Source organism: Lissotriton helveticus, chromosome 11 (genome assembly GCF_964261635.1).
Source record: "Lissotriton helveticus chromosome 11, aLisHel1.1, whole genome shotgun sequence".
NCBI lineage: Eukaryota > Metazoa > Chordata > Amphibia > Caudata > Salamandridae > Lissotriton > Lissotriton helveticus.
In genome coordinates, this window is record NC_136072.1 from 215,993,804 (window position 1) to 216,020,878 (window position 27,075).

General features: G+C 45.5%; 1 protein-coding gene across 1 annotated transcript in view; it reads right to left on the reverse strand.

Moving 5' to 3' along the window:
* Positions 1-27,075, reverse strand: part of LEKR1 (leucine, glutamate and lysine rich 1) — a 635,278-nt gene that overhangs the window by 263,747 nt on the left and 344,456 nt on the right. The window contains exon 6 of the mRNA XM_078665467.1: positions 23,296-23,481. Within this exon, the coding sequence (XP_078521593.1) occupies positions 23,296-23,481 (186 nt within the window). The remainder of the gene's footprint in view (positions 1-23,295; positions 23,482-27,075) is intronic.

Here is a 27,075-nt window from a genome sequence, read left to right on the forward strand (position 1 = left end):
TTGTACATAAGCGGGTTGGAGATGAGACTTTGTGTAGTTTAGTGAGAAACCGAGGCTGTGTAGGAGGTGAATAGTGCGCGACATGTGGCTTGCACACTGCTGGGCTGACTTTGCCTGAACGAGCCAGTCGTCCAGATAGGGGTAGACGTGGATATGGTTTCGTCTGAGGTGCGCCGCCACTGTTGCCAAGCACTCGGTAAAAACCCTGGGTGCAGTTGTTACCCCAAAGGGTAGGACCTTGAACTGATAGTGCTTGTTTTGTATGGTGAACCTGAGATACTTCCTGTGTGCAGGATGTATGGGTATCCGGAAGTATGCGTCCTTTAGGTCTAGCGTTGCGAGGAGATCTCCCTGACTGAGCAATGGTAGAACCTGCTGTAAAGTAAGCATGTGAAAGTGTTCTGACAAGAAGTATTGGTTTAGGGGCCTGAGGTCCAGAATTGGCCTGAGAGACCCGTCCTTTTTGGGGATTAAGAAGTACAGCGAGTACACCCCTATACCTTGTTCCTGTATAGGGACGAGTTCTATGGCCCCTTTTTGCAGCATGCTGATGACCTCTTGCTGCAGTAAGTCTATGTGCTCTGCTGACATAGGACGGTGTTTTGGGGGTATGTTGGGTGGAGTGGAGGTTAGCTCTAGACAATAGCCATACTGAATAAGTTGTCTCACTCACCTGCCTGCGGTAATGCTCTCCCAGACTGGCAGGAACTCTTGTAATCGCCCCCCGACCGGTGTTATATGGTCTGGGGGCAGTGACAAGGCGTCACTGTTTATTATTGGCGGAGGATCTGGTGTTATTATTCCCCCATCCTCTGCCTTTGCTGCTGTTTCCACGGTAGCCACCTCTATTATTTTTATTGTAGGTGGTTTGCGTGCTGCTTTTATTGTACGTGGACTGTTGTGATGCCTGGCCTCGTGTAGCTCCTCTGTTACTGGAGCAACGAAAGGAACCACCTCTAAATTGTTGGGACTGGAGGGCACCCATGGATTTGGCTGTGTCTGTGTCTTTTTTAATTTTTTCTAATATTGTGTCCACATCAGGACCAAAAAGAAAATCTGGGTTCACAGGCTGGTTCAGTAATGTCGTCTGGATCTCAGGTTTGAACCCCGAGATGCACAACCAAGCATGCCTCCTGAGCATGACGCTTGTGTTGATGGCCCTTGCTGCAGTGTCTGCTAAGTCTAGTGCACACTCAATGGATGCGTTGCTAATGAGTTTACCCTCCTGTATTAGTGTCTCTGCTCCCTCCTTGTAAGGCTCTGGCAAATGTTGTAGCAGTTGCTCCAGAGTGTCATAATGTGCCCTATCATATCTGGCTAATAGGGCCTGTGTATTTGAGATCCTCCAGATATTAGCTGCTTGAGCAGCCACCCTTTTTCCAGAGGCTTCTAGCACTTTAGATTCTTCTCTAGAGGAGGAGCATCACCCGTAGTCTGTGAATTGGCGCGCTTACGGGCATTGGAGACCACCAAGGAGTCTAACGGCAGCTGTCCCTTAATATATGTAGGGTCCACAGGCGCCGGTCTGTATTTCCGTTCAATCCTGGGGTTAATAACCCTAGCTCTAGTGGTTTCTTTGAAGATGTCCCCAGCATGTTTAAGGATACCCTTTAACATTGGCAACGTTTTAACTGATTTTTCTGAAGAGGAGAAAGTGTCAAACAGGAAATCCTCCCCAACAGGCATGTCCACATCATGATTCAGGGCTGCCCTTTCAATTAAAGCGTTGAACGCAGCTGTATCCTCCGTTGGTGAAGTTTTGATTGGATAAGAGGGAGTATCAGGAATAGTTTGTGATTCTCCCTGGTCAGCAGGGTCTGCCCATGTTTGAGTTTGGTCATCCTGATCAGTGTCTATAGGATAATGATATTGTTCCTCATCATCATAAACAATATCCTCTGTAGCGGGTGTGGGTGAGTATGCCGAAGTGTCTTGGCTATAGTCTTGGCTATAGTACCGCACAGTCTCAAAAAGAACAGGTGAGGTTGCTGAATCCCTTTTCTTTTTTAGTGGAATTTTCTAAGATTCCAAAGTATTGTCAGATCTGATTTTCCTCTGATAAATAGTGAGTTTACCAGATTCGGAGTCTATATGTAACTTGGACTGGTCATCATAAGATGGCTCCTGGTACACAACTTCCTCTTCAGAAGGTTGGCTCCGTTTTCTGAAAGACACTGGTTTAGAGGTTTCGACTCTAGGTGTCGGGTCGAGCGCCTTGGGACGTGCAGTAGGTGGTAGTCCGAATTTTATCGGTGCTTCCTTAGATAGGGCGACCTTTTTCGGCGCTGGCGTCGATGTAGGGCCGACCGACTTTGCCTTGTCGCTAGCAGTCTTTTGGGTGTGCGCCGTTTTCGGTGCTTGCGGCGTCGAAGGCACACTTTTTTGCCTTGACTCGACGTGGTCCTTTGAGGCGCTTTTTTCTTTCGACTCGAGGCCCTTGACAAGCTGGGGTCTATCGACCTGACGCTTCGGATCGAGACTTCTTTGAGAGTCGAGTCCTTTGTTGATATCGCTGTCCATTGACGTCGACGTCTTCGGTTCGACGCTTTTAGATTTAATGGCGGACTTGAGCGCCCCGATCTTCGGTTCGACAATCTTCACTTTTGACCCCATAGGGGCGTCGACACCTGATTTCTTTGTCGACTCCAATGGGGTGGAGGCTTTCGACCCGAGGCCTGCTTTTAGGACTTTCGGTTTTGCTATGTTCTCGATAGCTTTCGGTTTCGGTTTGAGTAATGGAACCGATGGCTCATGTAGTGTTTTCTTAGCCGGGCCTTGTCGCGGGGCTATAGAATGGTCTTCACGATCTTGGCTAAGGCCTCGACCTGAGCCGTGGAAAGTCCTTGAGTGTCTGTTTGGTGCCCAGTACCCACTGTTGGGCCTGGTTCATCACTTGAGTCGTCATCAACGGCTCCGATGGGGGATACGTCGTCCCTTACCTCGACGACGTTTTCTAATTCGACGTTGTCTTCTTCATCATAATAGTCGGAGCCATGCTCCGAACCGGGATCCGACTGCTGTTCTGGATCCTCCGCGTAAACGATCTCATTGTCGTCTTCGTCGAATATGTTCACTGGGTCGGGCGCCGGCTTCGACATCGTTTGCCTCGCTGCACGTCGGAGTCTAAGCGTCTTCTTCGACATGAATCGAGCACAGGATAGACAGTTGTTCTCGTCGTCCTCCGGTGATAAGCACTTGTTGCACACCGGGTGTACATCGATGTGCGGGTACTTAGAGTTACAAAGGGGGCATCGTTTGAACGGGCTCCGTTCCATCGACAATCAGGCCTCCGGTGTCGAAAAGGCCAAGTGGCACTTCTCAACGTCCTGCTCAAGAAAACTGGAACAAGAACTCGGCACCGATCGAAACAATACCAACGAACCCGAAGGCCTTTTGGCCTATAGAAAGTTTCCGAACTGGAGTAAAGAAAAGTACATCCGAACCCAATGGCGGAAAAAAACAATCTGAGGATGGATAGGATGCCCATGCGCACTGTAGTCCAGGGGAGGAGCCACCTATCTCGTGATACTTCGAAGACTCGTCCAGGACAACAATGTGCAATCATCCGGACCCAACACTAGGCGGCGATCTATGCACAAGATGTGAATTCAGCAGCCCACATGCCTCGGACCCTTTATTCTGGTACAGACAGACACGCTTGCAAACAATTAAGCATCGGACTCCGGCCCTGACGCGTTTCGAGTCACCTCTTTCTCAAAGGGAAATGAAGTCCAAAAGCACTTGGTTCACCACACCCTACTTATTTAGCCATATCGCCTTCCATGATTGGATAACTCTGAATGAGTGAAGCGTTGCTTTATGGGAGATGTAGTTAATTATTTCAGCCATAGATGGAAGCGCTTTCAATGTATGCAGATTAAGGCTCGGCATGAGCCCCGGTAAGAGTGTCTGTCCTCAATCCATGTTCGATGTCCCACATACGGAGCCCTCTGGATGACGAGCTCCATGGTACGCTGCTCTGCGTCGGTGCGGCTCAGCGGCAGGACAGCCGCTATTATATCCAGCTCCGAGGGGTTTGGTCAACGATTAAGCCGCACTCCGACAACGAACAGCTTTTCCCCAAAAGAAGGTTTATTCTGGTACAGACAGACACGCTTGCCAACAATTAGGCATCAGACTCCGGCCCTTGCGCGTTTCGAGTCACCTCTTTCTCAAAGGGAAATGAAGTCCAAAAGCGCTTAGTTCACCACACCCTCCTTATTTAGCCATATCGCCTTCCATGATTGCATAACTCTGAATGAGTGAATAGTTGATTTATGGGAGATGTAGATAACTATTTCAGCCATAGATGGAAGCGCTTTCAATGTATGCAGATTAAGGCTCTGCATGAGCCCCGGTAAGAATGTCTGTCCTCAATCCATGTTCGATGTCCCACATACGGAGCCCTCTGGATGACGAGCTCCATGGTACGCTGCTCTGCGTCGGTGCGGCTCAGCGCCAGGACAGCCGCTATTATATCCAGCTCCGAGGGGTTTGTCCAACGATTAAGCCGCACTCCGACAACGAACAGCTTTTCCCCAAAAGAAGCTTTATTCTGGTACAGACAGACACGCGTGCCAACAATTAAGCATCGGACTCCGGACCTGACGCGTTTCGAGTCACCTCTATCTCAAAGGGAAATGAAGTCCAAAAGCGCTTTGTTCACCACACCCTCCTTATTTAGCCATATCGCCTTCCATGATTGGATAACCTGAATGAGTGAAGCGTTGCTTTTTGGGAGATGTAGTTAATTATTTCAGCCATAGATGGAAGCGCTTTCAATGTATGCAGATTAAGGCTCGGCATGAGCCCCGGTAAGAGTGTCTGTCCTCAATCCATGTTCGATGTCCCACATATGGAGCCCTCTGGATGACGAGCTCCATGGTACGCTGCTCTGCGTCGGTGCAGCTCAGCGGCAGGACAGCCGCTATTATATGCAGCTCCGAGCGGTTTGTCCAACGATTAAGCCGCACTCCGACAACGAACAGCTTTTCCCCAAAAGAAGCTTTATTCTGGTACAGATAGACACGCTTGCCAACAATTAAGCATCGGACTCCGGCCCTGACGCGTTTCGAGTCACCTCTTTCCAAAGGGAAATGAAGTCCAAAAGCGCTTGGTTCACCACACCCTCCTTATTTAGCCATATCGCCTTCCATGATTGGATAACTCTGAATGAGTGAAGCGTTGCTTTATGGGAGATGTAGTTAATTATTTCAGCCATAGATGGAAGCGCCGGAGTCCGATGCTTAATTGTTGGCAAGCGTGTCTGTCTGTACCAGAATAAAGCTTCTTTTGGGGAAAAGCTGTTCGTTGTCGGAGTGCGGCTTAATCGTTGGACAAACCCCTCGGAGCTGGATATATATATGGGCTCTATTAAGATCAATTTACTTTTGTTTCATAAAATTGGACTAACGCTGTTGCACTGCACTTGAGCATATTACTTGATTTTTTTCATAACATGGATATTTGGATTGTTTACAAGTAGACATTGGGTCGACACTCTTTTACATAGACATAATTATTTGTCATGTTTTGATACAATTTCTATTGGTTCGTGTTGTGTAAATATGCTTGTATATTTATTAACTAAATCACTGGTTTTATTGAATGTAAAATATTTGGGGAAAATTACATGTTTCCTAAAAGCTTTCTTTCATTGATTGCACAACTACAGCGTACTTTTGTATAGTATTTTTACCATTTTTATGAATCATTCTGATGCACTGTCACTTTAAATGCCCCGCTCAATGACAAGCAGTTTGTCATGTGATCAAGCCTTTCCGAAGGCGAAACGCGTCATGGCGGCAGCGCTGGCTTTATTTTAATAAACCACCTTTGCACAAGCACTCCTTTGGGTCGACTCTTTGTCGCTACGGATTCGGCAGTTCTCTGTCTTCTAAGTGACGAGCCTCACAAATACTAAAGTACCAATGCTCTCCAGGTACGAGTAGGACCCCTTCCCAACTAAGGGCAACGCAGCAGGAAGCTGTTGTTCCGGAACTTGTTCGGGACCAATGTTTATAATCTCCGGCGAGGAGAAAGCCGCAAAGCCCCTGCTTTACCGTCAATGTGCTTTTGTGGGACGGCAACCAGAGCCTTTTGTCTTCGGCATCACGGAGCTGGTATCTGAGTTTTGAACCCCGGAAGACGCTTTGGAAACGGCAGTGGGAAGTGTGCACGACATCTGGTAGGACATTTATTCCGATTTACCAGTTGGTCGCTTTCAAGTGCATTACAAATACTAGCCACAACACTTAAGCGCTTATAATTATGGCCGCCGACACACTGCGCAGTCGAGCTGAGGCAGCAGATTCCATGTTTTTGGATTCCCCGGTTGGGGGATCATCGAGCACCACACCCTCTATTCAGGAAACGGGAACTACAACCACTAAAGACTTATTCAAGAAATTAGAGCGCACCATGTGCACAGAACAATCAAAGTGGTGGGAACATCGATCTCTTTCCCGTTACTTAGAGGTGGGACGAGTGCCAAGGGGGTTGAGAAGTACCATCGCTCCAAGCTATGAAAACCCGGATCCGGCTATGTTAGCGGAATGGGCAGAAGCAAATCTCAATTCCCCTAGTGTATATTTGCGCATATTGGTAAAATACGCTGACAGTGATCGTATTAAACTACAAACAGAGATTGACACTTTGGAGGAAGAAATATCCAAAATAGAAGTCACTGATCAAATTGTCAAACTGAGAGCTGACATGATGACCCGCCTAACCAAAGAGGAGGAAACTATTAAAAAAAGAAAAGCTTATAAATTTGAGAGGGACTGTATTGACTATTTGAATGGTCAATTTTTTTCTTTCGCGAAAAGATATGAGGCTGTGAAAGCGAAAGCACGTTCTAACATAACGACTCAACAGGCAAGAGAAGACACGCTACTGCCAGCAACCTCATTCTCCAGTTTAAGCTCTGCTGTGGAAAGCGATCCAGAATTGGATCCAACTCGTGAGGCTAACTTGGGGTTTACCAAACTTTCCCTGGCTCAAGAAGTCGACTGTCTGTGCCAGGACCGACGCGAAACCCTGAGATCACACAAGACCCGCGCACCAAAAAACAGCGGGGAAACTACAAACGCTGGCAGCGTAGGAAATGCCGCGCCCGGAACCTCAAGCGGCAACAATCCGACCAAACAGGGTCACTGGAAACGCTACCAAAGGAAAACAAGGAAAACACAGCCAAGTCAGTAGTCAGCCTCTCAAGTCTAAAATTAACATCTGCGGAAACAGCCGTGCTCAATTTGGGGCTGTCATATTGTCCGCCGTGTAATATGAACTATGCTGATACCCGCATGGACATATATAGATTTACACCGAAATTAAAACTAAAAAAGTTTGTCGAACAAAATCCGAATAAGAATATTCCCCTCGAGGCGACATCAAGTCCCAACATGACCAGCAGCCAGAGTCAGGCCACTTTTGATACCATATGGGATCTACAAAATGAGCCAATCATTGGCAATACAATTGAAATGCCACATAACGCAAGAGGGCAACAGATCACTCCTTTCAAGGCCAAATCCACCTTTCAACCCATCATGGTCCATGACAACTTGGATACGTTTCAGGAGAGTGTGGTACAGGACATAAAAAAACTTTATACCGCCACAAACAAAAAGAAGTTTCACATATCCAAACAGAACTGGTGTTATAAACAACTAATCACAAAACTCCAGAAAGATCACAACATCATTGTAAAACAGGCCGATAAGGGCGGAAACGTAGTCCTTTGGCCCAAAGATATGTATCTCAAAGAGGCGGAACTACAACTCAATGACATTTTTTGTTATCGCAGGAGCAATATCCAGGTTGTAAAAACCATGTGGGTTGAACAACATCAAAAATTACAAGCCTGGAGAAGTGCTGGACTTCTTACACATGAGGAGTTCAGACATCTAAGAAAGGATCATCCGGTTATCCCCTCATTTTATTTGATCCCAAAGATTCACAAAGACATTGACACTCCACCGGGCCGACCCATCATTTCGGCTATTGATAGCTCCTTGGAACATGTTTCCAAATATATAGACTTTTTTTTGCAAGACTATGTTAAGACTCTCTACTCGTATGTCAAGGACTCCTTTGACTTCCTAAGCAAAATTGAGCACTTTGTTTGGAAAGAGGATATGATACTAATGACTCTGGATGTTTCATCCCTTTACACCTCAATAAAACACTGTGATGCAGTGCTTAATTTGTAAAATATGAAGTGCAGGGGCTCAAATGTTTGTCGGAGGCCACACCTACTTTTATCTGGCTCCACCCGCTTCATCCACTGGCTCCACCCACTTACTATATTAGCTCCACCCACATTTTCAACTGGCACTGCTAAGTCAGAGGTAATATATATCTGGCTGATCCTACGTGACTCAGTATAGAGGGAATGTTACATCAGACAGGACTACAAGGTATAGGAGTCACATGTCATCCATGATTGTCATTGTAGGCAATATAGTTTAGGAGTTCAAAGTCTGAAAAAGCGCAAATGCAGAATTCAAAACATACCAGCATTGTTAGGGGTTCTCTTCAATAAGAATTGAGTTCCCACATTAGACCCTTTTTGCAAGATTAGGATAATGAAAGATTAGCCCAAAAAACATATAGCTGTAATATATAACTTGCGGTTTGCATGCAGCTCCTTGATGACAGACACACTAGTTAATAGCTTGCTGTTCTATGATAGCATTTTAACTTACAAACTGCAAGTAACAAAAGGATCTCTCCGACAGAAGCAGTAACACACTGATCTATTTTACATTATATCCACTTTTTGATCTGCATGGTAAATGTTATTTGCAGCAGCCTGGTATATAACCCTCCCTGGCCTGTACTACCTTTCAAGCAGTCACAGCTTCCCCTAGACAAAGCTCCTGGCTGGCTCTCTCCAGGTAGATGATTAATCACCAGAGTTATCTTGACATTTTACTTTTTGCCTGAGTATTACTGGAGCCCAGGAACTCGGCACCAGCTACTTTTAAAACAAGAATATACTGGCAAACTGACCCCCCTACCCCAGCCCACCCCGTAGTGCTACTGCTACATGAAAGAATGAAACAGATCTTCGCTGACGGCTCTGTGTTACACACCTCACCCCATCGTACCTTTGTCTCGTCCCTTCCTACCCCTCACCACTGCACCACCCTTCACATTCACAAAGCGTATGCTGCTGCCTCACTTCTCTTTTATGTAGATTCACTTCCTTCTTCATCAATCACATAGCGCATAAGTGCCTCATACCTCTATCTCATTCTCCCTCTCATCTCTGCCTCACTTTTTTTCCTCTCATCTCAGCCTCAATCGCCCCTGATCTCGACTTCTATGCCTCAATCTCCCTCTCACCTCTGGAGAATTCTACCTCACACAATGGAGAGCTCGGTCCACTGGCTCGGTCAGTTACTTCTTGAACTTGGCACCTTGTTTGTAAAGCAAGCCTCACTAGTGCCTCAAACACTTATCAGTATTAGAGGCTGCAATTAGATTTGAGGTAGCTCCTTTAGGGACAATCATAGTAAAGCCTGACTCTTTGCAGATGGCAGCCTCCTCCCTTGACAGCCCAGGGCTGATGCTTTCGAGCAATAGTTAAATTGTTAGACACATTTGAAAAGGATCCCAGATTTAGGGAAATAGGCAAAATTCACGTATATTTAAAATAGCAGTTCTAGAGGCTGAAAATAGAACTCACAAAAAGCAGCTTTGTCCCAGTTGTCAGAAGGGTTAATACGTTATCAGAGACTAAACATCACAAATCAGCTAGAATCATGCAGAGGTGAATATTGGCCTTCCCTCTGTAGAAATCCATTAGAGTACTTAGTCTTTAGATGGTGGCGCAACTGACTGACCGTCCTTATCAGTGGGGTGTGGAGGCAAAGCAGTGAATGCGCGCGCATTTAAATGTGAGAACATTTGCCCACGCTGCTTGCCTGGCAGGGCACAGCCCCAACCCCCCACAGATTTTATGAGCGCGCCCGGCCTGCCCTGAAAACGAATCGGAATCCTCCTGCCCTGCATACTACTGACTCCAGGCAGTCCGACCCGCAACTGCACAACAAATAGCCACTACTGCCCACTGCAGTGCACACTGCTGGCTGGCAACAAAACATGATCGTGCATCGTGATGATCAAACTGGGGATCAGAAACAACAAGCAGAGCCGTGACCATGAACATAAAAAAGTAAATCTGTAGGCCTCACCTGCACAGATTTATTTTAATTCATTATATGTCTGCGGCCTACGCCGCCTATCGATTCCCAGGCCATCAATCAACAATTATAATTTTAAAAAAACGTAATCCTGCGCCTGCGGCCCCCAGGCCCTGCTCTGCCTCACCTGCCTGCGCAGCTCATGATGATTATTTCGGCCGCCGCAGGCGCCGGCCTTCCCCCAGGCCATTTTGTCCAGTCGCTGCTGGTAGACCAATCAGAATGATTTTAAAAACCTGACCACCAGTAAATTAAGCAGCGCCAGGCCCTGCCTCGCTCGCGCCTCGCCCTCACCTGCTAAGCAGAGCTGGCCTGGTCCCAACTCCAGCAACTTTGAATAAGGCGGCGAGTACCCTTCTAGATACTCGGTGAGGGGAGAGGAGAGGAGAGGAGAGGTGCGGGTATGCTGGGGCGGGTCTCGGGCAGCGAAAATGCTCGTGCATTTAATTGCATGCATAATCTGCGCACGCGTCGCTCCCCCTCTGCCTCGCATAGCCCCAACCCTTGCAGCAAAGCCCTGCCCAGTACCCTGCAACAACACTACTCACTAACTAGTGTCCCGCCCACTGGGGCCCTGACTGATCCGCGGCAGTGAAGTCTTGAGAGAGAGGAAATCACTGGGAGCAGGGCAAGCACATGACGTCACGTCACCGACAGCAGTAAGTACTGTTTTTTGCTGCAGATGCATCATCGAGTCAGTGAGTCAACAAATTTGGCACCACAACACTGACAGCAGTACCACAGCAGGCGCAGCACACACACTCTGTGTGTGCCAGTGCGCACGAGTCACGACTTTAAAAATTCAAATTCGAAGGCAGGACAGGTGCATTTTATGCCGCGTAATAGACCCGGCCCTCATAATTAGGTGCCGGTGCTAAGCACCGGCAAGCTCCGGCTCAAATTAAGCCCTGCTGTGATGGACTCAAAGCTTTGGATTACTACTTAAACAAAGGCCCCCCACATTCGATGGCACATAACAAAATGTTACTGGATATGACCAAAATGTGCCTCGAACAGAACTTTTTCATCTTCAATGGCGTAATTTACCATCAGGTTAGAGGTGTGGCGATGGGGGCCTGTTTCTCACCTAGCTACGCGTGTTTACACATCGGGCTATGGGAGGAACAGGTCCTAGTCGGCCAACACCACAACTTTATTTCCAATAACATTATTTTGTATTTGCGTTATATTGATGATGTTTTTCTTATTTGGAAGGGCAGTGTTGATAGTGGCAAAGCGTTTGTAGATTTGATTAATATAAACACCATTAATCTTAATTTGACTTCAAATATGAGTTCTAAATCTATCTGTTTTTTGGATGTTGAGGTTTTTGTAGAAGGTAACACCTTGAATACAAGATTGTACAGAAAGCCCAGTGCAGGGAACACTATATTACACTCCAATAGCCAACATCCGGCTCACTTGATTCGGAGCATTCCTTTTGGGGAAATGCTCCGGATCAAAAGAATCTGCAGCACTGATGTCGAATGTGCGGCTGGCTGCACAAGAGGCATGCAGATTACGTTTCCTAGCCAGGGGATATTCAAATGACAATCTCACTAAAGCGATCAAGCGTTCAAATTGAGTCAGCAGACAGGAGGCTCTAATTCCTAAAGCAAGAAACATCCACACGGATGTCTCCTTGGTAGGGGAGGTTAAAATAAGTTCCCCACGAGTTATTCTGACGTTTAACCGAGAACATGGGGCCCTTCGGAAAATTTTGTACAAAAACTGGAACCTGGTTCAAAGTGATCCAGTGATTGGACACAAAGTAGACAACAAACCAGAGCTCACCTTCCGAAGATCTCCTTCTATGTCGAAGGCTTTAGTCAGTAACACCTTGGAGCCAAGAGCCTCCACCACTTGGACGACACTTAAGAAGGGCTTTAAGGCATGTCCGCAATGTAAAGCCTGCCGGTTCGGCAGCAATAGGACCCACTTTAAGAGCCCATTTCGTGAACATCCAATTGCCCTCTCCAAGTGGCTTACCTGCAAGACTGAATATGCCATCTATGTGTTGGAGTGTCCGTGTGGACTTCAGTATGTGTTTACAACAAGGGGTGGTGAGGGACAGAGTCTCTGAATTAAGCAGAATACTCTCACCCTGTCAAGAGATCAGGGCTAGATCCAACACCGTTTTTTAGCTCACTGCACCATCCCGAAGACGCCTGAAATGGCAGAAACCGGTCCCCGGAAGCTTGTTTCCTTCCCAGTGTAAGAATTGGCTTTTGTAGTCTGGTCTGCCCTGTTCCCATGATGCACTGGGCCAGGGACAGACTAATTTGCATACAGCCAGGTTCTGAAACTGGGATGGTGCAATGAGCTAAAAAACGGTGTTGGATCTAGCCCTGATCTCTTGACTGGGTGTGAGTACTCTGCTTAATTCAGAGACTCTGTCCATCACCACCCCTTGTTGTAAATGACTTCAGTATGTGGGCAGTACTAAACTGCCCGCCCACAAACGGATACTCCAACACATACGTGCAATTTCCGGGCACGATCAAAACTATCCGGTTGCCAGGCATTTTCAGGAGAAACATCTAGGCATACCTGACAAGCTCCAATTCTTTCTGATTGATTGTGTAGAAGTTTCAAGGAGAGGAGGGGACCGTGAGGCCAAACTCCGTCTCCTTGAGACGAGGTACATTTTGGAGCTCAATACAAAAAATCCTAATGGATTAAATGACAGGGAAGACCTTTACACCTGCATTTAGGATTTATTAGTATGCCCGTAAGACCTGTCCGGATTCAAAAATATTTTCATCCCAGCAATGTCACTTTTTATACCACAAGCTCCTTGACATTGTGGTGACTCTGTTGTATATATTTTTATAATCATGAAAATAAGATTTTTTAGAAAAACTTTTTCTGATTTATTCCAGAAATTATCTGTTGTTATAGTTGCACTTTACATTGCTAATTTTGCACAATCACCTTTGCACTTGTCATGTTTCTAGCAGGCATCGTGACAGGCCCACTTGGGCTCTATTCAGATCAATTTACTTTTGTTTCATAAAATTGGACTAACGCTGTTGCACTGCACTTGAGCATATTACTTGATTTTTTTCATAACATGGATATTTGGATTGTTTACAAGTAGACATTGGGTCGACACTCTTTTACATAGACATAATTATTTGTCATGTTTTGATACAATTTCTATTGGTTCGTGTTGTGTAAATATGCTTGTTTATTTATTAACTAAATCATTGGTTTTATTGAATGTAAAATATTTGGGGAAAATTACATGTTTCCTAAAAGCTTTCTTTCATTGATTGCACAACTACAGCGTTATTTTGTATAGTATTTTTACCATTTTTATGAATCATTCTGATGCACTGTCACTTTAAATGCCCCGCTCAATGACGAGCAGTTTGTCATGTGATCAAGCCTTTCCGAAGGCGAAACGCGTCATGGCGGCAGCGCTGGCTTTATTTTAATAAACCACCTTTGCACCAGGACTCCTTTGGGTCGACTGTTTGTCGCTACGGATTCGGCAGTTCTCTGTCTTCTAAGTGACGAGCCTCACAAATATATATATATATATATATATATATATATATATATATATATATATATATATATATATATATATATACACACACGCCAAGATGTATTGAAGATTGAGTGGGTGTATGAGTGTCTGAATGGATGAATTAGATGGTGCGTCACTGACTGTTTAAGTGGGTGAATAAACATGTCTTAGGGAATCCATGGGTGAATGACTAATCTGTGTGAATGGTGAAAGTCTGTATCAGTCTTTCAGATGGCTGTCTGGGTTGGTGAGTAGCAACATGAGTGTCCATATGGGTTAATGATTGGGTGTCCGAATACTTCTATGGCTGCATGACTGTGTGTAGTGACTCCATGCATGGGTGTGTAAGGGGGTGATTCACTGGGTGTATGGGTTCATGATTGTGTCTGCGAGGGGCTGTATGGTTGAGGGAGTGTGCGTATTGCTGTGTTGGTGAGTGAATGGTTGTCTCACAGGTATATGTGTGAGTAACTACATATGTGAAAGGCAGTATATGTGAGTGTTGGAGTATATAAGTGACTATATGTGAGAGTGAGTGGCTGTGAGAGTGGCTGTATGGATGAGTGTGTGCTTGTTTAGAGTGATTGTATAAGCGAGTAAGTATGTGTAAGTATCTGTTTGAATAAGTGAGGTGGTGTTTGTATAACTGTATAGGTAAGTAAATGGCAGTGTGAGTGATTCTTTGGGTGACTGACTAGATGTGTGAGTAACTATGGGTGAGTGACGGTGTGTGAGTGTCTGTATGGTTATATGAGTGCATAAATCAGTGGCTGTATTGATGAGTGCCTGCGTGAATGAGTGACTGTATGGGTGAGTGAGTGGATGAGTGTATAGACCTATGAATCAGTGACTGGGTATGTACTAACTGGTATTGGCATGTCTATAGTTTCAAGGATGATAGTCTGTATTTTAGAGTTTGTGTATGAAAGGTTATATTTGGGTGTGAGGAGGTGCATCAGATATTACGTGGATGATGTAATCAGTGATGTCATCAGTAATGTCATTTGAGATGTCATCAGTGATGTCATCAGTGATGTGCTGACCATGTCATGAGTGATCTAATATGTGACGTCGAGTTATAGTTAGCTCAGCTAACTATAACATCTAAATTTCTCTGGTTTTGTACGAATGAAATGTCAGCCTAACTATAACTTGCCTGAAGCCTGTGGTTTTTTCACTACATTTCTAAGGTTTTTTAAAAGCTAATCCCTAACTATAACGTCCCTGAAACCTGTGTATTTTTCCAGTGAATTTCTACTGTTATTTAATTGCTAATTTCTAACTATGCCTACATTGGTAGAACATGTACAGAAAGAGGAAGAAAGGCACAGAAGGAAGCAAGAGAAATGCAGAAAGAGGGAAAAAAGAGATGCAGAAAGAAGCAAGAAAATGCATAAAGAGGCAACTGGAGTCCTGAAAGAAGAAGAAAGGTGGAAAGAAAATGCAAGAGAAGTGCAGTCAGAAGCAACAGGGGTGCAGAAAGAGGCCTATTTCAACTGTACCTTACCACAGACTCATACAAAGTAGCCTAATCACTAATCCTTCTCCCAAGATGTATTAAACTTCACTTTTCTCTTGAAGGTACACTATTCATCAACTGCTCAGAATGTTAGGCCTACCAAATGTAAAACAACAATCCTAACCATATCACAGTTGTAAGTCTGACCAAGTTTGTGAAGGTATGCATGCGTGTGTCTGTGCTTTTACCTATTGACCTTTTACATAAAAATAAACATAGAAATACTTGAATACCTGTGTTTCAAATAGCATACTCTGTAAATTTGAGTATAAACAGATGTATGTATTTCTTTCTGCTCATAATACAGGGCACATGGGTATTCAATAGTATATTTGAGGGGCTCTATATCACCTATATACATAAGACATGTCGGCCTGTGCAACCAAATGACAGAGCAGAACTAAGAAGATTTGACCATCTATAAGAGAAGCTATCCGCTTTTCAACTACCATCTTCAGATGCATAACACATGTGAAAATACATGTACAAGTAGACATATACCTCAGTCATGCTAGCACGCAGACCTTTAATCTTGACAGCTTGCACTTCCCATTTGAATTTAGAAACAGGTGGGAGAAATACAGAAAGAAACAAGAGAATTGTAGAAAAAAACAAGAGAGGCGCAGAAAGAGTAAGAAATGTGTAGAAAGAGGCAAGAGAATTGCAGAATGATGCAAGAGAACTACAGAGACAAGAGAGTTGCAGAAACAGGCAAAGAAGGTTGCAGAAAGAGGCAAGGGGGTGCAGAAATAAGCAAGAGAGGTGCAGAAACAGGCAAGAGAGGTGCAGAAACAGGCATGAGAAGTGCAGAAAGAAGCAACAGAAGTGCTGAAAGAAGCAACAGAGGTGTAGAAAGAAGAAAGAGAAGTGATGAAACAAACAAGAGTTACAGAAAGAAACAAGAGACATGCAGAATAAAGCAAAAGACGTGCAGAAAGGCATGTGAACTACAGAGAGGCAAGAGAGGTGTAGGAAAAGGCAAGAGAGGTAGGGAAATCCTGCCTAAAATGTGACCAGGGGATTAGAATTCCCTGGCTGGCCCAAGTACGGGCGAGCCTGACAGCAGTCAATCTCAAGCACATCTTTGATAATCCCAATGAATTAGATGGGATTGACGGGAAGACGATTCGTAATATCCTATATAAACATTATGGGGAAGTTAGACATAAACAAGAATCGGTCAAAACCTCTGTGAAACAGTACATCCAAATGAAAGGTGATGTTGAACCCATCTCGTGTTTACCTGCTGGCTATCTCCTCAAAGACATTACACGCTGGGAGCGCAGCCTTCTCTTTCGATTAAGAACAGGTTCTATACAATACTTATTTTGTTTTCCTATAGGCTATCAACCTAACATTGAGAACTTGGCTTGCCCATGTCGGAATCCAGGGAAACAATCCATACTTCACTTTCTGATCTTTTGTTCCTTTTACCAAAAATATAGTAAGCAGCTGTTGATACCGTTTTTTAAAGCTAAGGGTATAAAGGATTTTAAAGTTGCCTATAAAATTATTTTCCAGCTTAAAGATGATGACATTATATATCGTGTGTGCACTTTTTTAAAAATGGCTATCCGTTCTCGTTCCTCTATGAACTAATGTCTGTTAGGCTAGGATGCATTATATGTATTTAGAGGTTTTGCACTTTTTCGATTTTTGTACCATCGCACAGCCGCACTTTACTTAATGTTGCTAATTGTAACTCATGAGTCTTAGTAATCTGCCCTCTCTGCTGTTGCTATGGGAAACCTTGCATTTTATCTTAACGGTATTTTAAATAGGAACTATGCACTTTACACTACTCGCACTTTAAACAATGCTGCTAATTGCCCTAGTAATCTGCTTCTGTAACTGCTGCTATGAGTATTCATGTATTTTGTATGTTTTGCTGCCATCTTAAATTAGATTTTTGCACCTAGGCACTTTACTAGATGCTGCTACATAGTAATATATTTGAAAGTCGGTGATGTCTTGGGAAATAACGCATTGTTGCACACTGCCATGCAAGTATTGCTGCTGTTGTTAATGAAATGGAACACATAACAATGTTTTTATTTTATTCTATTTTTAATGTTATTTTTATCATCCTGACCATGTACGTGATTATGGATGTGTGTACTTTTATGGATAATGAAATATCCGAATAAAGATTATTGACTTGACTTGACTTGACTTGGCAAGAGAGGTACAGAAAGAGACAAGTGATGTGCCGAAACAGGCAAGAGGGGTGGTGAAAGAGGCAAGAGAAGTGCAGAAACAGACAACAGAGATGCAGAAACAGGCAACAGTGGGGTGCGGGAAGGGGGTGCAGAGGAAAGCAAGAGGTAAAGAAAGAAGCAAGAGAAGTACAGAAAGAGACAAGAGGGGTGCAGAAGGAGGCATGAGAGGTATAGAAAAAGGGAAGACTAGTGCAGAAAGAGGCAACAGGGGTGCAGAAAGAGGCAAGAGAAGTGCAGAAAGAGGCAAGAGAGATGCAGGGAGAGACAAGAGAGATGTAGGAAGAGGCAAGAGAGGTGCAGAAAGAAGCAAGAGAAGTACAGAAAGAAGCAATAAGAGTGCAGAAAGAGGCTAGAGCGGTGCCGAAAGAGGCAAGAGAACTGAAGAAAGAAGCAACAGAGGTGCAGCAGGAGTAAAGAGAACTGCAGAAAGAGGCATCAGAGTTGCAGAAACAGGCAAAAGAGGTGCAGAAAGAGGGAAGAGGGGTGCAGAAAGAAGCAATAGGGGCGCAAAAATATGCAAAAGAGGCACACAAAGGCGCAAGAGCAGTGCAGAAAGAAGCAACAGAGGGGCAGAAATAGAAAAGATGGGTGCAGAAAGAGGCCCGAGAAGTGCAGAAAGAGGCAAGAGAGGAGCACAAAGAGGGAAGAAGGGTACAGAAAGAGGCAAGAGGGGTGCAGAAAAAAGAACGAGAGGTCCAGAAAAAAGAAAGAGAAGTGCATAAAGAAGCAACAGAGGTGCAAAAAGAGGCAAAATGGGTGCATAAAGAGGCAAGAGAAATACAGAAAGAAGCAACAGAAATTGAGAAAGAGGCAAGAGAAGTGCAGAAAGAGGCAAAGGAGGTACAGAAATAGGCAGTAGAGGGGCAAACAGGCAAGAGTATTGCAGAAAGAGGGAAGAGAAGTGCTGAAAGAGGCAACAGAGGTGTAGAAAGAAGCAAGAGAGGTACAGAAAGAGGGAAGAAGGGTACAGAAAGAGGCAAGAGGGGTGCAGAAAGAAGTAAGTGAGGTGCAGAAAAAAGCAAGTGAGGTGCAGAAAGAGGCAACGGAGGTGCAGAAACATGCAAGAGAGGTGCAAAAACTGGCAAGAGAAGTGTAGAAAGAGGCAGGAGAAGTGCTAAAAGAAGATACGGAGGTGCAGAAAGAAGCTAGAGAAGTGATGAAAGAGACAAAAGAGTTGGCAGAAAGAAACAAGAGAGGTTCAGAAAAAAGTAAGAGAAGTGCAGAAAGAGGCAAGTGAGGTGCAGAAAGAGGCAAGAGAGGTGCAGAAAGAGGCAAGTGAGGTACAGGATCAGACAGATGAGGTGCAAAACATGCAAGAAAAGTGCAGAAAGAAGCAAGAGAAGTGCTGAAAGAAGCAACAGAGGTGTAGAAAGACGCAAGAGAAGTGATGAAAGAGCCAAAAGAGTTGCAGAAAGAAACAAGAGAGGTGCAGAAAAAAGCAAGAGAAGTGCAGAAAGAGGCAAGTGAAGTGCAGAAAGAGGCAAGTGAGGTGCAGAAATAGGCAGAAGTTCGGAAAGAGTCAAGTGAGGTACAGAAACAGACAAGAGGGGTACAGAAAGAAGCAACAGAAATCCAGAAAGAGGCAAGGAAAGTGCAGAAAGGGGCAACAGAGGAGCAGAAAGAGGCAAGAGAAGTGCAGAAAGAATCAACAGAAGTGCAGAAAGAGGTAAGAGAGTTGCAAAAGAAAGAAGCAAGAGAGGTGCAGCAAGAGAGAAGAGGGGTGCAGAAAGCAGCAAGAGAGGTGCAGAAAGAGGCAAGAGAAGTGCAGAAAGAGGCAAGAGAGGTGCAGAAAGAGGCAAGAGAGGTGCAGAAAGAGGCAGGAGGAGGAGGCAGTGGAGTAGTGTGGCTCACTGGTTAGAGGCGGCAGGCCTGAGAGCAGAAGTCAGCCTGGGACCAGGGTTCAATTCCCGACGCGGCAGGGTTGTGGAACTTGGTCAGCGGACTCGATAATTCTCGCTTCGGTGCTTACTCTAATCAGGGGTTCCACTCGGCAACTCTGGGCATTAGCTTGCCTAATCTCCACAACGGCCCCACCAATTCCGGGGATGCCTGGCTCCACCTTGGGGACTCCCAGCAAGGGACCATCCCACAGGGAAAGCCAGGACGGGTTCCCCAGAGTTATACAGCGCCGGGACGCCCCGTTGCTGGGGCAGCTGTGCGCTTTACAAGTATACTACATACACATACTACAGATGCAGAAAGAAGGGAGATGCAGAAAGCGGAAGAGATATGCAGAAAGAGGCAAGAGAAGTGCATAAAAAGGAAAAAGGTGCCGAAAGAAGAGAAATGCAGAAAGAGGCAAGAGAGGCACAGAAAGAAATCTACATATTATGCAGCAGATGATGGATTATGTGGTAAATGCAGAAATTGTATAACTGTGCGAAAGTCGGTACAGCCAAACAGTAGCATAATTCCAGTAGCCCTGCTCATACCTCTGACTAGGTCCAGAAGTGTTCCTCAGTGGTTCCTTCATTTATTTTGTCTCATTGAGTATTTAATTTAGCTTCAATGGAAATGAGGAAGACTAAACCTGAGGTTACCACTCCACAACACAGTCCACCATCCCACATAATTACTCTCCTTAACACTTAATCCCACTCTGCATAATTCCTATACACTAAATACCACATACTTTCTATCCACATAATTTCACTGCACAACATACCATATAATTCCACTACATACAACGTATATCCACTCCACTCCAGAACACATTAGTAAAAAAAGTTTACATTTACAAAATCAATAGCTCTAACTCTAGCAAACGCAAGACCTATTACATTGCAAATGCTTCTTTAACTAGTAGTCGCATTTGCAGAGTTGGGCCTCCGACCAGCGCTCAGGAATTCCGCTGCGTATGACTTACAGGACGTACCAGGAGGGCTTTTTGGCCCCCAAAGTCCCTCAGGAGTAAAGTGGACTTCATCTCCAAACCAGTAGTTTGCCCGGAGGCGTGTTTGCAGAATTGTGGAGAAAGGGGGACGTGGCCTCCGAAGACCGCTTAGCAATCCCACTGGGTGGGACTTACTGGAGGTAACAGGAGAGGTAGTTGGCCCCTAGGAACATGGGGGCCAACTAGCCCTCCTATTACTTCCAGTAAGTTCCACACAGCAGAATTAATACGTTCTCATAGCAGGCTATGTCCCCTTTGCCCACCACGCTGCAAACACGCTCCCTGGTGCGCTCATGGATAGGGATTGAAGTCCCCTTCGCTTGTGGGGTTCCTTAGGGGCCAACTAACCTACCTGTTACCTCCAGTAAGCCCCAAACAGTGGGATTGCTCAAAGGTGGACACAGGGCATGCCCCCTTTCTTCACTACTCTGCAAACACAACACCTGGCGTGCTCTTGTTTGGAGATGAAGTCCCCTTGCCTTACTGATGGTCTCTGGGGGCCAACTAGCCCTCCTACTACTTCTAGTAAGCCACACACAGCTGGATTGCTGAGAGTGGTCAGAGGCACACACCCTTGAGGATGCTACTTGAGGGATGAAGGCCACTTTAGTCCTGAAGTCCTCAGGACATAAGGGGATCTCATTGCCCCACCAGCACTGCGCCAAGAGGCGCATTTGCAGAGTGGTGTGAAAAGGGGTGTGGCCTGCAACACCTCTCAGCAATCCCACTGTGTGGGGCTTACTGGAGGTACCTGGTGGGCTAGTTGGCCCCTATGAACCTTCAGTAGCAATGGGGATTTCCTCCCCGAACCCAGAGTGCGCCAGGAGGCGCTTTTGCACAGTAGCTCGGGGCCTCCAGTTGGATGCCGGCTTCTCTTTTCTGCCTTCTTCCATTAATACTTTTTAGGCCCTGGGGACCCCATCCCAATTTTTTTTGTAAACGGGAAGAAGGCTGTGCGGCTCCCCTCTCAAGGCCGTTTTCGGCCCCGGGGACCCCATCCTCCTGGGCATGGCCACTTCTATTTTAACAAACAAAACTATATTTAAAGGAGGGGGCCATGTGGCCCCCCTACAGAAGCCATTTTTCGGCCACGGGGACCCCATCCCCCGGAGCTTTGCCTCATGAGGGAGGGGGGCTGAGTGTCCCCCCTCCTAGGCCACTTTCGGCCCCTAAGACCCCATCTACAGGGGCATGGTCATGATGTGGGGGCCGAGTGTTGAGCACCAATGCCCCCACGGTCCCTGCCGGCTCCAGGCCTCCTGCGGGAGCTGGCATTGCTTCTCGGCGGAGGGACCTGCTAACATGCAGCTCCCTTTGCCCAAAAGTAATTCTGCTTCGCTTCATGGACGATAGAGCAGTTTTCCTGCTCTAGCTTCATGAAGCAAAGCAGAAGTTTGCTATGACTGCTCCCGCCCTGCCATAGCAAACTGCAATGTCCCGGGGGTGAGCACCCCGGGCCATTGCTGGAGCCTGCCCTGGGGGTGGCGATCCCCAGGGCCAAGGAGGGTTCCTGGACTAGGGCCGCACGACCCCCTTCCCAACACCTTTAAATTCCCGGGGAGGTGGAGATCCCCGGGGTAGTGTGTGGGGGGGTGGAGCCCCCCAAACTTAATTTAAAAGATTGAATCCCCGGGAGGTGGCGGTCCCGGGGGTTGCGGGGGGTGCAAGGCTCCCACTGCATTTCAACCTTAAAGCCCCGGTGAGGGAGCAGTCCCCGGGGCTTGGCAGGGCCCATGAGGAACCCTAATAAAGGAATGTCCTGGGGAGGTGGTGGTCCCAGGTACAGTGTAGGGGGCAGGAGCCCACCCAAGCGTTTTCATCATTAAAAAGCCCCGGAGGTGGCGGTGCCCGGGCTGCGGGGGCCCACACAGCCCGCATGTATTTTAAACATTGCCCCTGGGACCTTGCCCACCCGGGTGTTATTGTAATCAGAGCGCGAGAGACAGCGCTTCAGTTTTTTGGGGGGGTTTCGGCGGGATTAGCACACCCTACGCAAATTCCACTGAAAATATTTTTTTTTAAAATGCTTTTTGGGGCCCTGGGGATCCCTGTGGCACCCACTGAGCAGGCCTAGGGGGTCAGGGTTTTTCTACCCTGCCCCCTTTTCTTGTTTTTTAAATATTTTTTTACCAGTTTGCTTGTGACTCGGTTCAACCAAGTCACAAGATGGCTGCCAACACTTCCTAATTTGAAGTGTTGGGAGCCAATCAGGATCAAGCTCGCGATCGGGAGGGTTCGCGGATCCATTGTGATCACCAGATACAAATATTTTTTTATATATGAATTTCTAAGGAACTACTGAACGGGTTTACACCATTTAAAGCAAGTAGTGCACTCTGGACCAAGAGCTATCTTTCTGCCTAATTTGGTGTCATTCCGTTCAGCAGTTCGGGCTGTAGCTGCGACAAAAGTTCTCTATGGAAATTAACATGGAGAAAACAAGTTTTGGGTACCCCCTTTTATCTCAGCACCTGCTTGATGAATCACCCCAGAACTTTCAAGACAGGAGCTGACTTGAGCTAACTATCTACTTGCGACTGCCAGCATGTAACAATATATATATATATATATGCTCGTCCCACCCCCAATTTATACAAAAAGGGGTAGTTAATACTTAGGAAGAAGGCCTTCATTGTGGTTCTAACCTTCAGTGTTGGACTGGCCTTTCAGGCAGTCTGGAATTGCCAGATTTACCAACTTGAAAGAGCAAGTGTGTGGGCTCTTTTTTTTGTATCTACACAGCCACTGGGACCAAACAAATGGACCACTCACTCTCCCTTTCAAGCTGGTCTATCTGGCAGTGGCAGACAAACACACTGCCCAAAAGGCCAGACCAACACTGCTGGTCGTATACAAACCCCCAGACAATATTAAAGGGAAGATGGTAACCCACTGCAATACCCACCATAGATTCTCACCTAATGTTTTGTTTTCCAGGTTTTGACATCGATTTTGAAACTCATTTTCATTTTTGAGTGATTTCTGCAGCTCTTGTGCTTTTGATACAAGTGACTCAGACACCAGTTGTAATTCTTTCACCTCATCACGTAGGCATACATTTTCATTTTGGGATTCTGCCAGGCTTCCACGTAGTTTTCCAAGTTCTGAGAAAAAAAATATTAGATTATTACACAGAATCGATAAACCTATTCACACCCCTGTCTCAATATATTTAATAAACACACAATTTCTTTTTTATTTATTTATTTATTTTAAAGGTTGTATATAGCGCTGGCTAGACCCGGAGGTATCAGAGCACTTTACATGAGCATCAGATCATATTTACAGGTTACATTGTTACAAATGTTACACAGTTATTAGAGCATGGCAACATAGTTACTTGTATGGTCGAGATAAACAATAAGCACAAATACGTAAGGGGAAAAGCAGGCAGGGGGAAAGATTCATGCTCTAATACAAAAACACCCAAATACATGTCCACACCATCACACGCACAGACATGCAGAAGCACACAGAAATGTGAACATAGTCTTTCATACACGCACAGGCGCACACACACACACATGCGTCTGTAACACCTCCTCATACACGCACTGACGCACACACAAAAGCACTTCCATGACACATTTCTCCAGGACTGCCGCAGCATTGATGGCAAACAATGGCAGGTTTGGACAGACTAATGAAAGAAGGATAGTTGTACACGCAGGAAACGATTGAGGCCAACAAGATGGTGGGCCCAGATAAGAGTCACAGCAACCTCGGCATAAAATGGTGGCCCCCAGATCAACAGAAAGTGCAAGCCAAAGAGCAGCTCCAAACTCCCACACAACCAAGCACATCCTGTGTAGTCTATTATGTGCACCATCTTCACCACCACGTTCTCGTGGCCCCTGAGAACAGCGATGATGCCCTCTCCCCACCGGGCCGTACAAACAGCCATCACCAACGTGGGGGAGGCAGTCTTCAGCACCCACAGGCTTAGTCAGCTGCTCCACGTCACATAGCAGCCCATGCAGCAATCCCCCGGAGCACGTCCAGCGGGCCACAAGTACTGCTAGGTCCCTCCTCACCTTCCCAGCAGCTTCCACTGGCCTCTTCTTCATTCTACTTCCAACTCTACAACACTAATATCGTCTTCTTTCACCAGGACATAGCCAAAAGAAATGTACCATCAGGTGGATGAAAACAATGGCATTCTTTACTTTCATTTTCGATGTCAGCATTAGAGTGGTGTAGTACCAAGATTCAGGGAATCTTGCTTCCTGAGCGCACAGTGAGAACGTTTTTTACGGACTGGGAACCAAAACCGGCCCTGGCAAAGTGCTCGGCCGGCCCCCCCGCCCCCCTGGGCGGGAGGGGGGCGAGCGCTTTGCCAGGGCCGCTTTTCAGCCTATTTTGTTACAGGGCCGATTTTGCAGCTATGCTGCAAAAACGGCTCTGCAACAAACACGGCCCCCAGGGCCCAAAACCGGCCCCCACCCTTGCAGCCGACCGGGGGATTGCCCGGTGCCCACAACGGCCAGTCCGGGCCTGGCCATTAGGAAATGACCATTATAAAGAAGTCATCAGGAAAAAGGTAGAAAACATGGCATTCTCATCTACTTGGTCAAATGCTCTGCAAAGGACATGGTTAGACCATGGGCACCCACAGTATGTATAACGCACAGGCAAACATAGCTTCTAATAAATATAAATAAAAGAAGGGTTTCCCGGTTGTCTATTTAACCTGAATGGAGGACTACCCTTTCACACCAATTGTTTTAGCTTCTCCTAAAGAGACTTTTCTTAGATAATGGGGAAGTATGATGTAATTTATCTGATATTTAAAGGGTGCGAAATTTCCTTGAAATGTTTGATCCATATCCTGATGCAATGGCATAAATGAGGGTTAATTTCATTGTTGTAGTGCCCAATGACAATATTTTACACAAAGTCTTTGAGTCCTTCTTATGCACACAGCTTGTACAATGTTTTTGAAAAGCTTCTGCATTTTAAACTTACTCAAGATTGTTTTTTTCCTTAATGATGTGATTTTACCTGTATCCAGGCAAGCATGTACGTTTTTATTTTGCATACAGTTTCCAGGCAATAATTGCAGTTCTTCAACTTGTTTGTAGACGTCTAATTTTTCTTTGTATTAAAAGTGGGAAACATCCATTACAACACAGGCATTACAACGCAATGCCTTTATACCGCGGTCTGTACAACGCAGGATCCATTACAACGCATGCCATTACAACGCATGTCCCTCACTGATCAGCACCTTCCCGGAAGTAAGCACCCGGCGGTGTTAGAATAGTAATTTTCGTTGTAATGGAATATGTGTTGTAATGGCTTACACTGTTATGGTATGCGCTGTAATGAAAGCTGTGTTGTATTGACCACGTTGCAAAGGTATGCTTTTTAATAGTTTTCATTGTAATGTCATACATTCATTCAAACTATGGGTGGATTTCAATGTATGTTAATCCAGAGGACTGCAACTGGTAAATCCAGAGCTATTTGTAAGGACTCTCAGTGGGTAACCCCCCGCCCCCCCACACCCATTCCATCCTAAACTAGCTGTCGAACTACTGTCATTTTAACTCTTTCCTTAACTGAAAACCTTGGACAGGAGCCTAGGTCACCAGTGGCCTCTACGAGCATCTGCAAGGCAAGCACCAATGTCAGCTACTGTGATGAGATCCCTATATTTTGGGAACTGGTACTCTTTTAGGATACTACATATGTGGAGGTGACCGCTTTTATTGTTGTCTTGGGTACTGGAATCTCAGCTGCAGACCCACCATCTGGCTTAATCGACCGAAAAAGAGACACCTACGATAACAATGGACATAATGCTAATGATATGACAAATGTAGTCTGAGCTTATAGGAGCTACATTAACGTTTGGAGTCTTACTTAGGTCCCAAAATCCTTTATTTCCTGGTTTTCAGTATGTGTCCTTTCATGTAGTGATCTATTTACCTACATGTTAATACAAAGTAATTGTACTCTTCAAATTAAAGAACTGACTAATAATGTCTGTGTCATACTGCATCTAGGGTGCTAAAAGAAAGTTGTGCCTACAAGGAGGACCCAAAGGGAGTAACTTGGCTATTTAACTGAAGTGCTTTAATATTGGGTCCCTGGGCCTAAAGAGGTAAACGACAATACTGCCACCTGGCCCCAGAAAAGGCCCCACAGGGTGCTTATCTGTTTTCCTGAACCAAACTCAAACAAACTGCATCTAGTGACTGATGACTATTGATGAAAAGCAAGCAGACCATAATTACATTTTGCAGCTCATGTTTGGACACAAAGCTTTCACCTCAGCCTGATGAGATCAGGATTTTCATCCGAGCTGAGCGATAATTGTGCATTATTGCTAAGGCGGATCCCATTTCACATCTCACTTTATTTCATTATTAACTATATTTCTATAAATAAAATGAATATGATTGCTTAGGGAAGTGGGATCGTGATGTCCAGTTTAAAACACATCTAGAAAGGAAGCGGAAATATCAGCTTTTTACTCAGTCTGGTTTTGACATGTTTATGGCCATTGTTACTTTATCCTAATCCTTATAGGGACTACAAGACTGTGAGAATATCTGATGGAAAGTTCATAGAGAGTGAGTCAAGTGGAGGGAATGTGTGAGCATTTCTCTTACTAAATATCTTAAAAATTAGGACCTCTGCACAAACAAGAGCACAGGGAATGACATTACAAGTTGATGCTGCAGTTTTTCCCT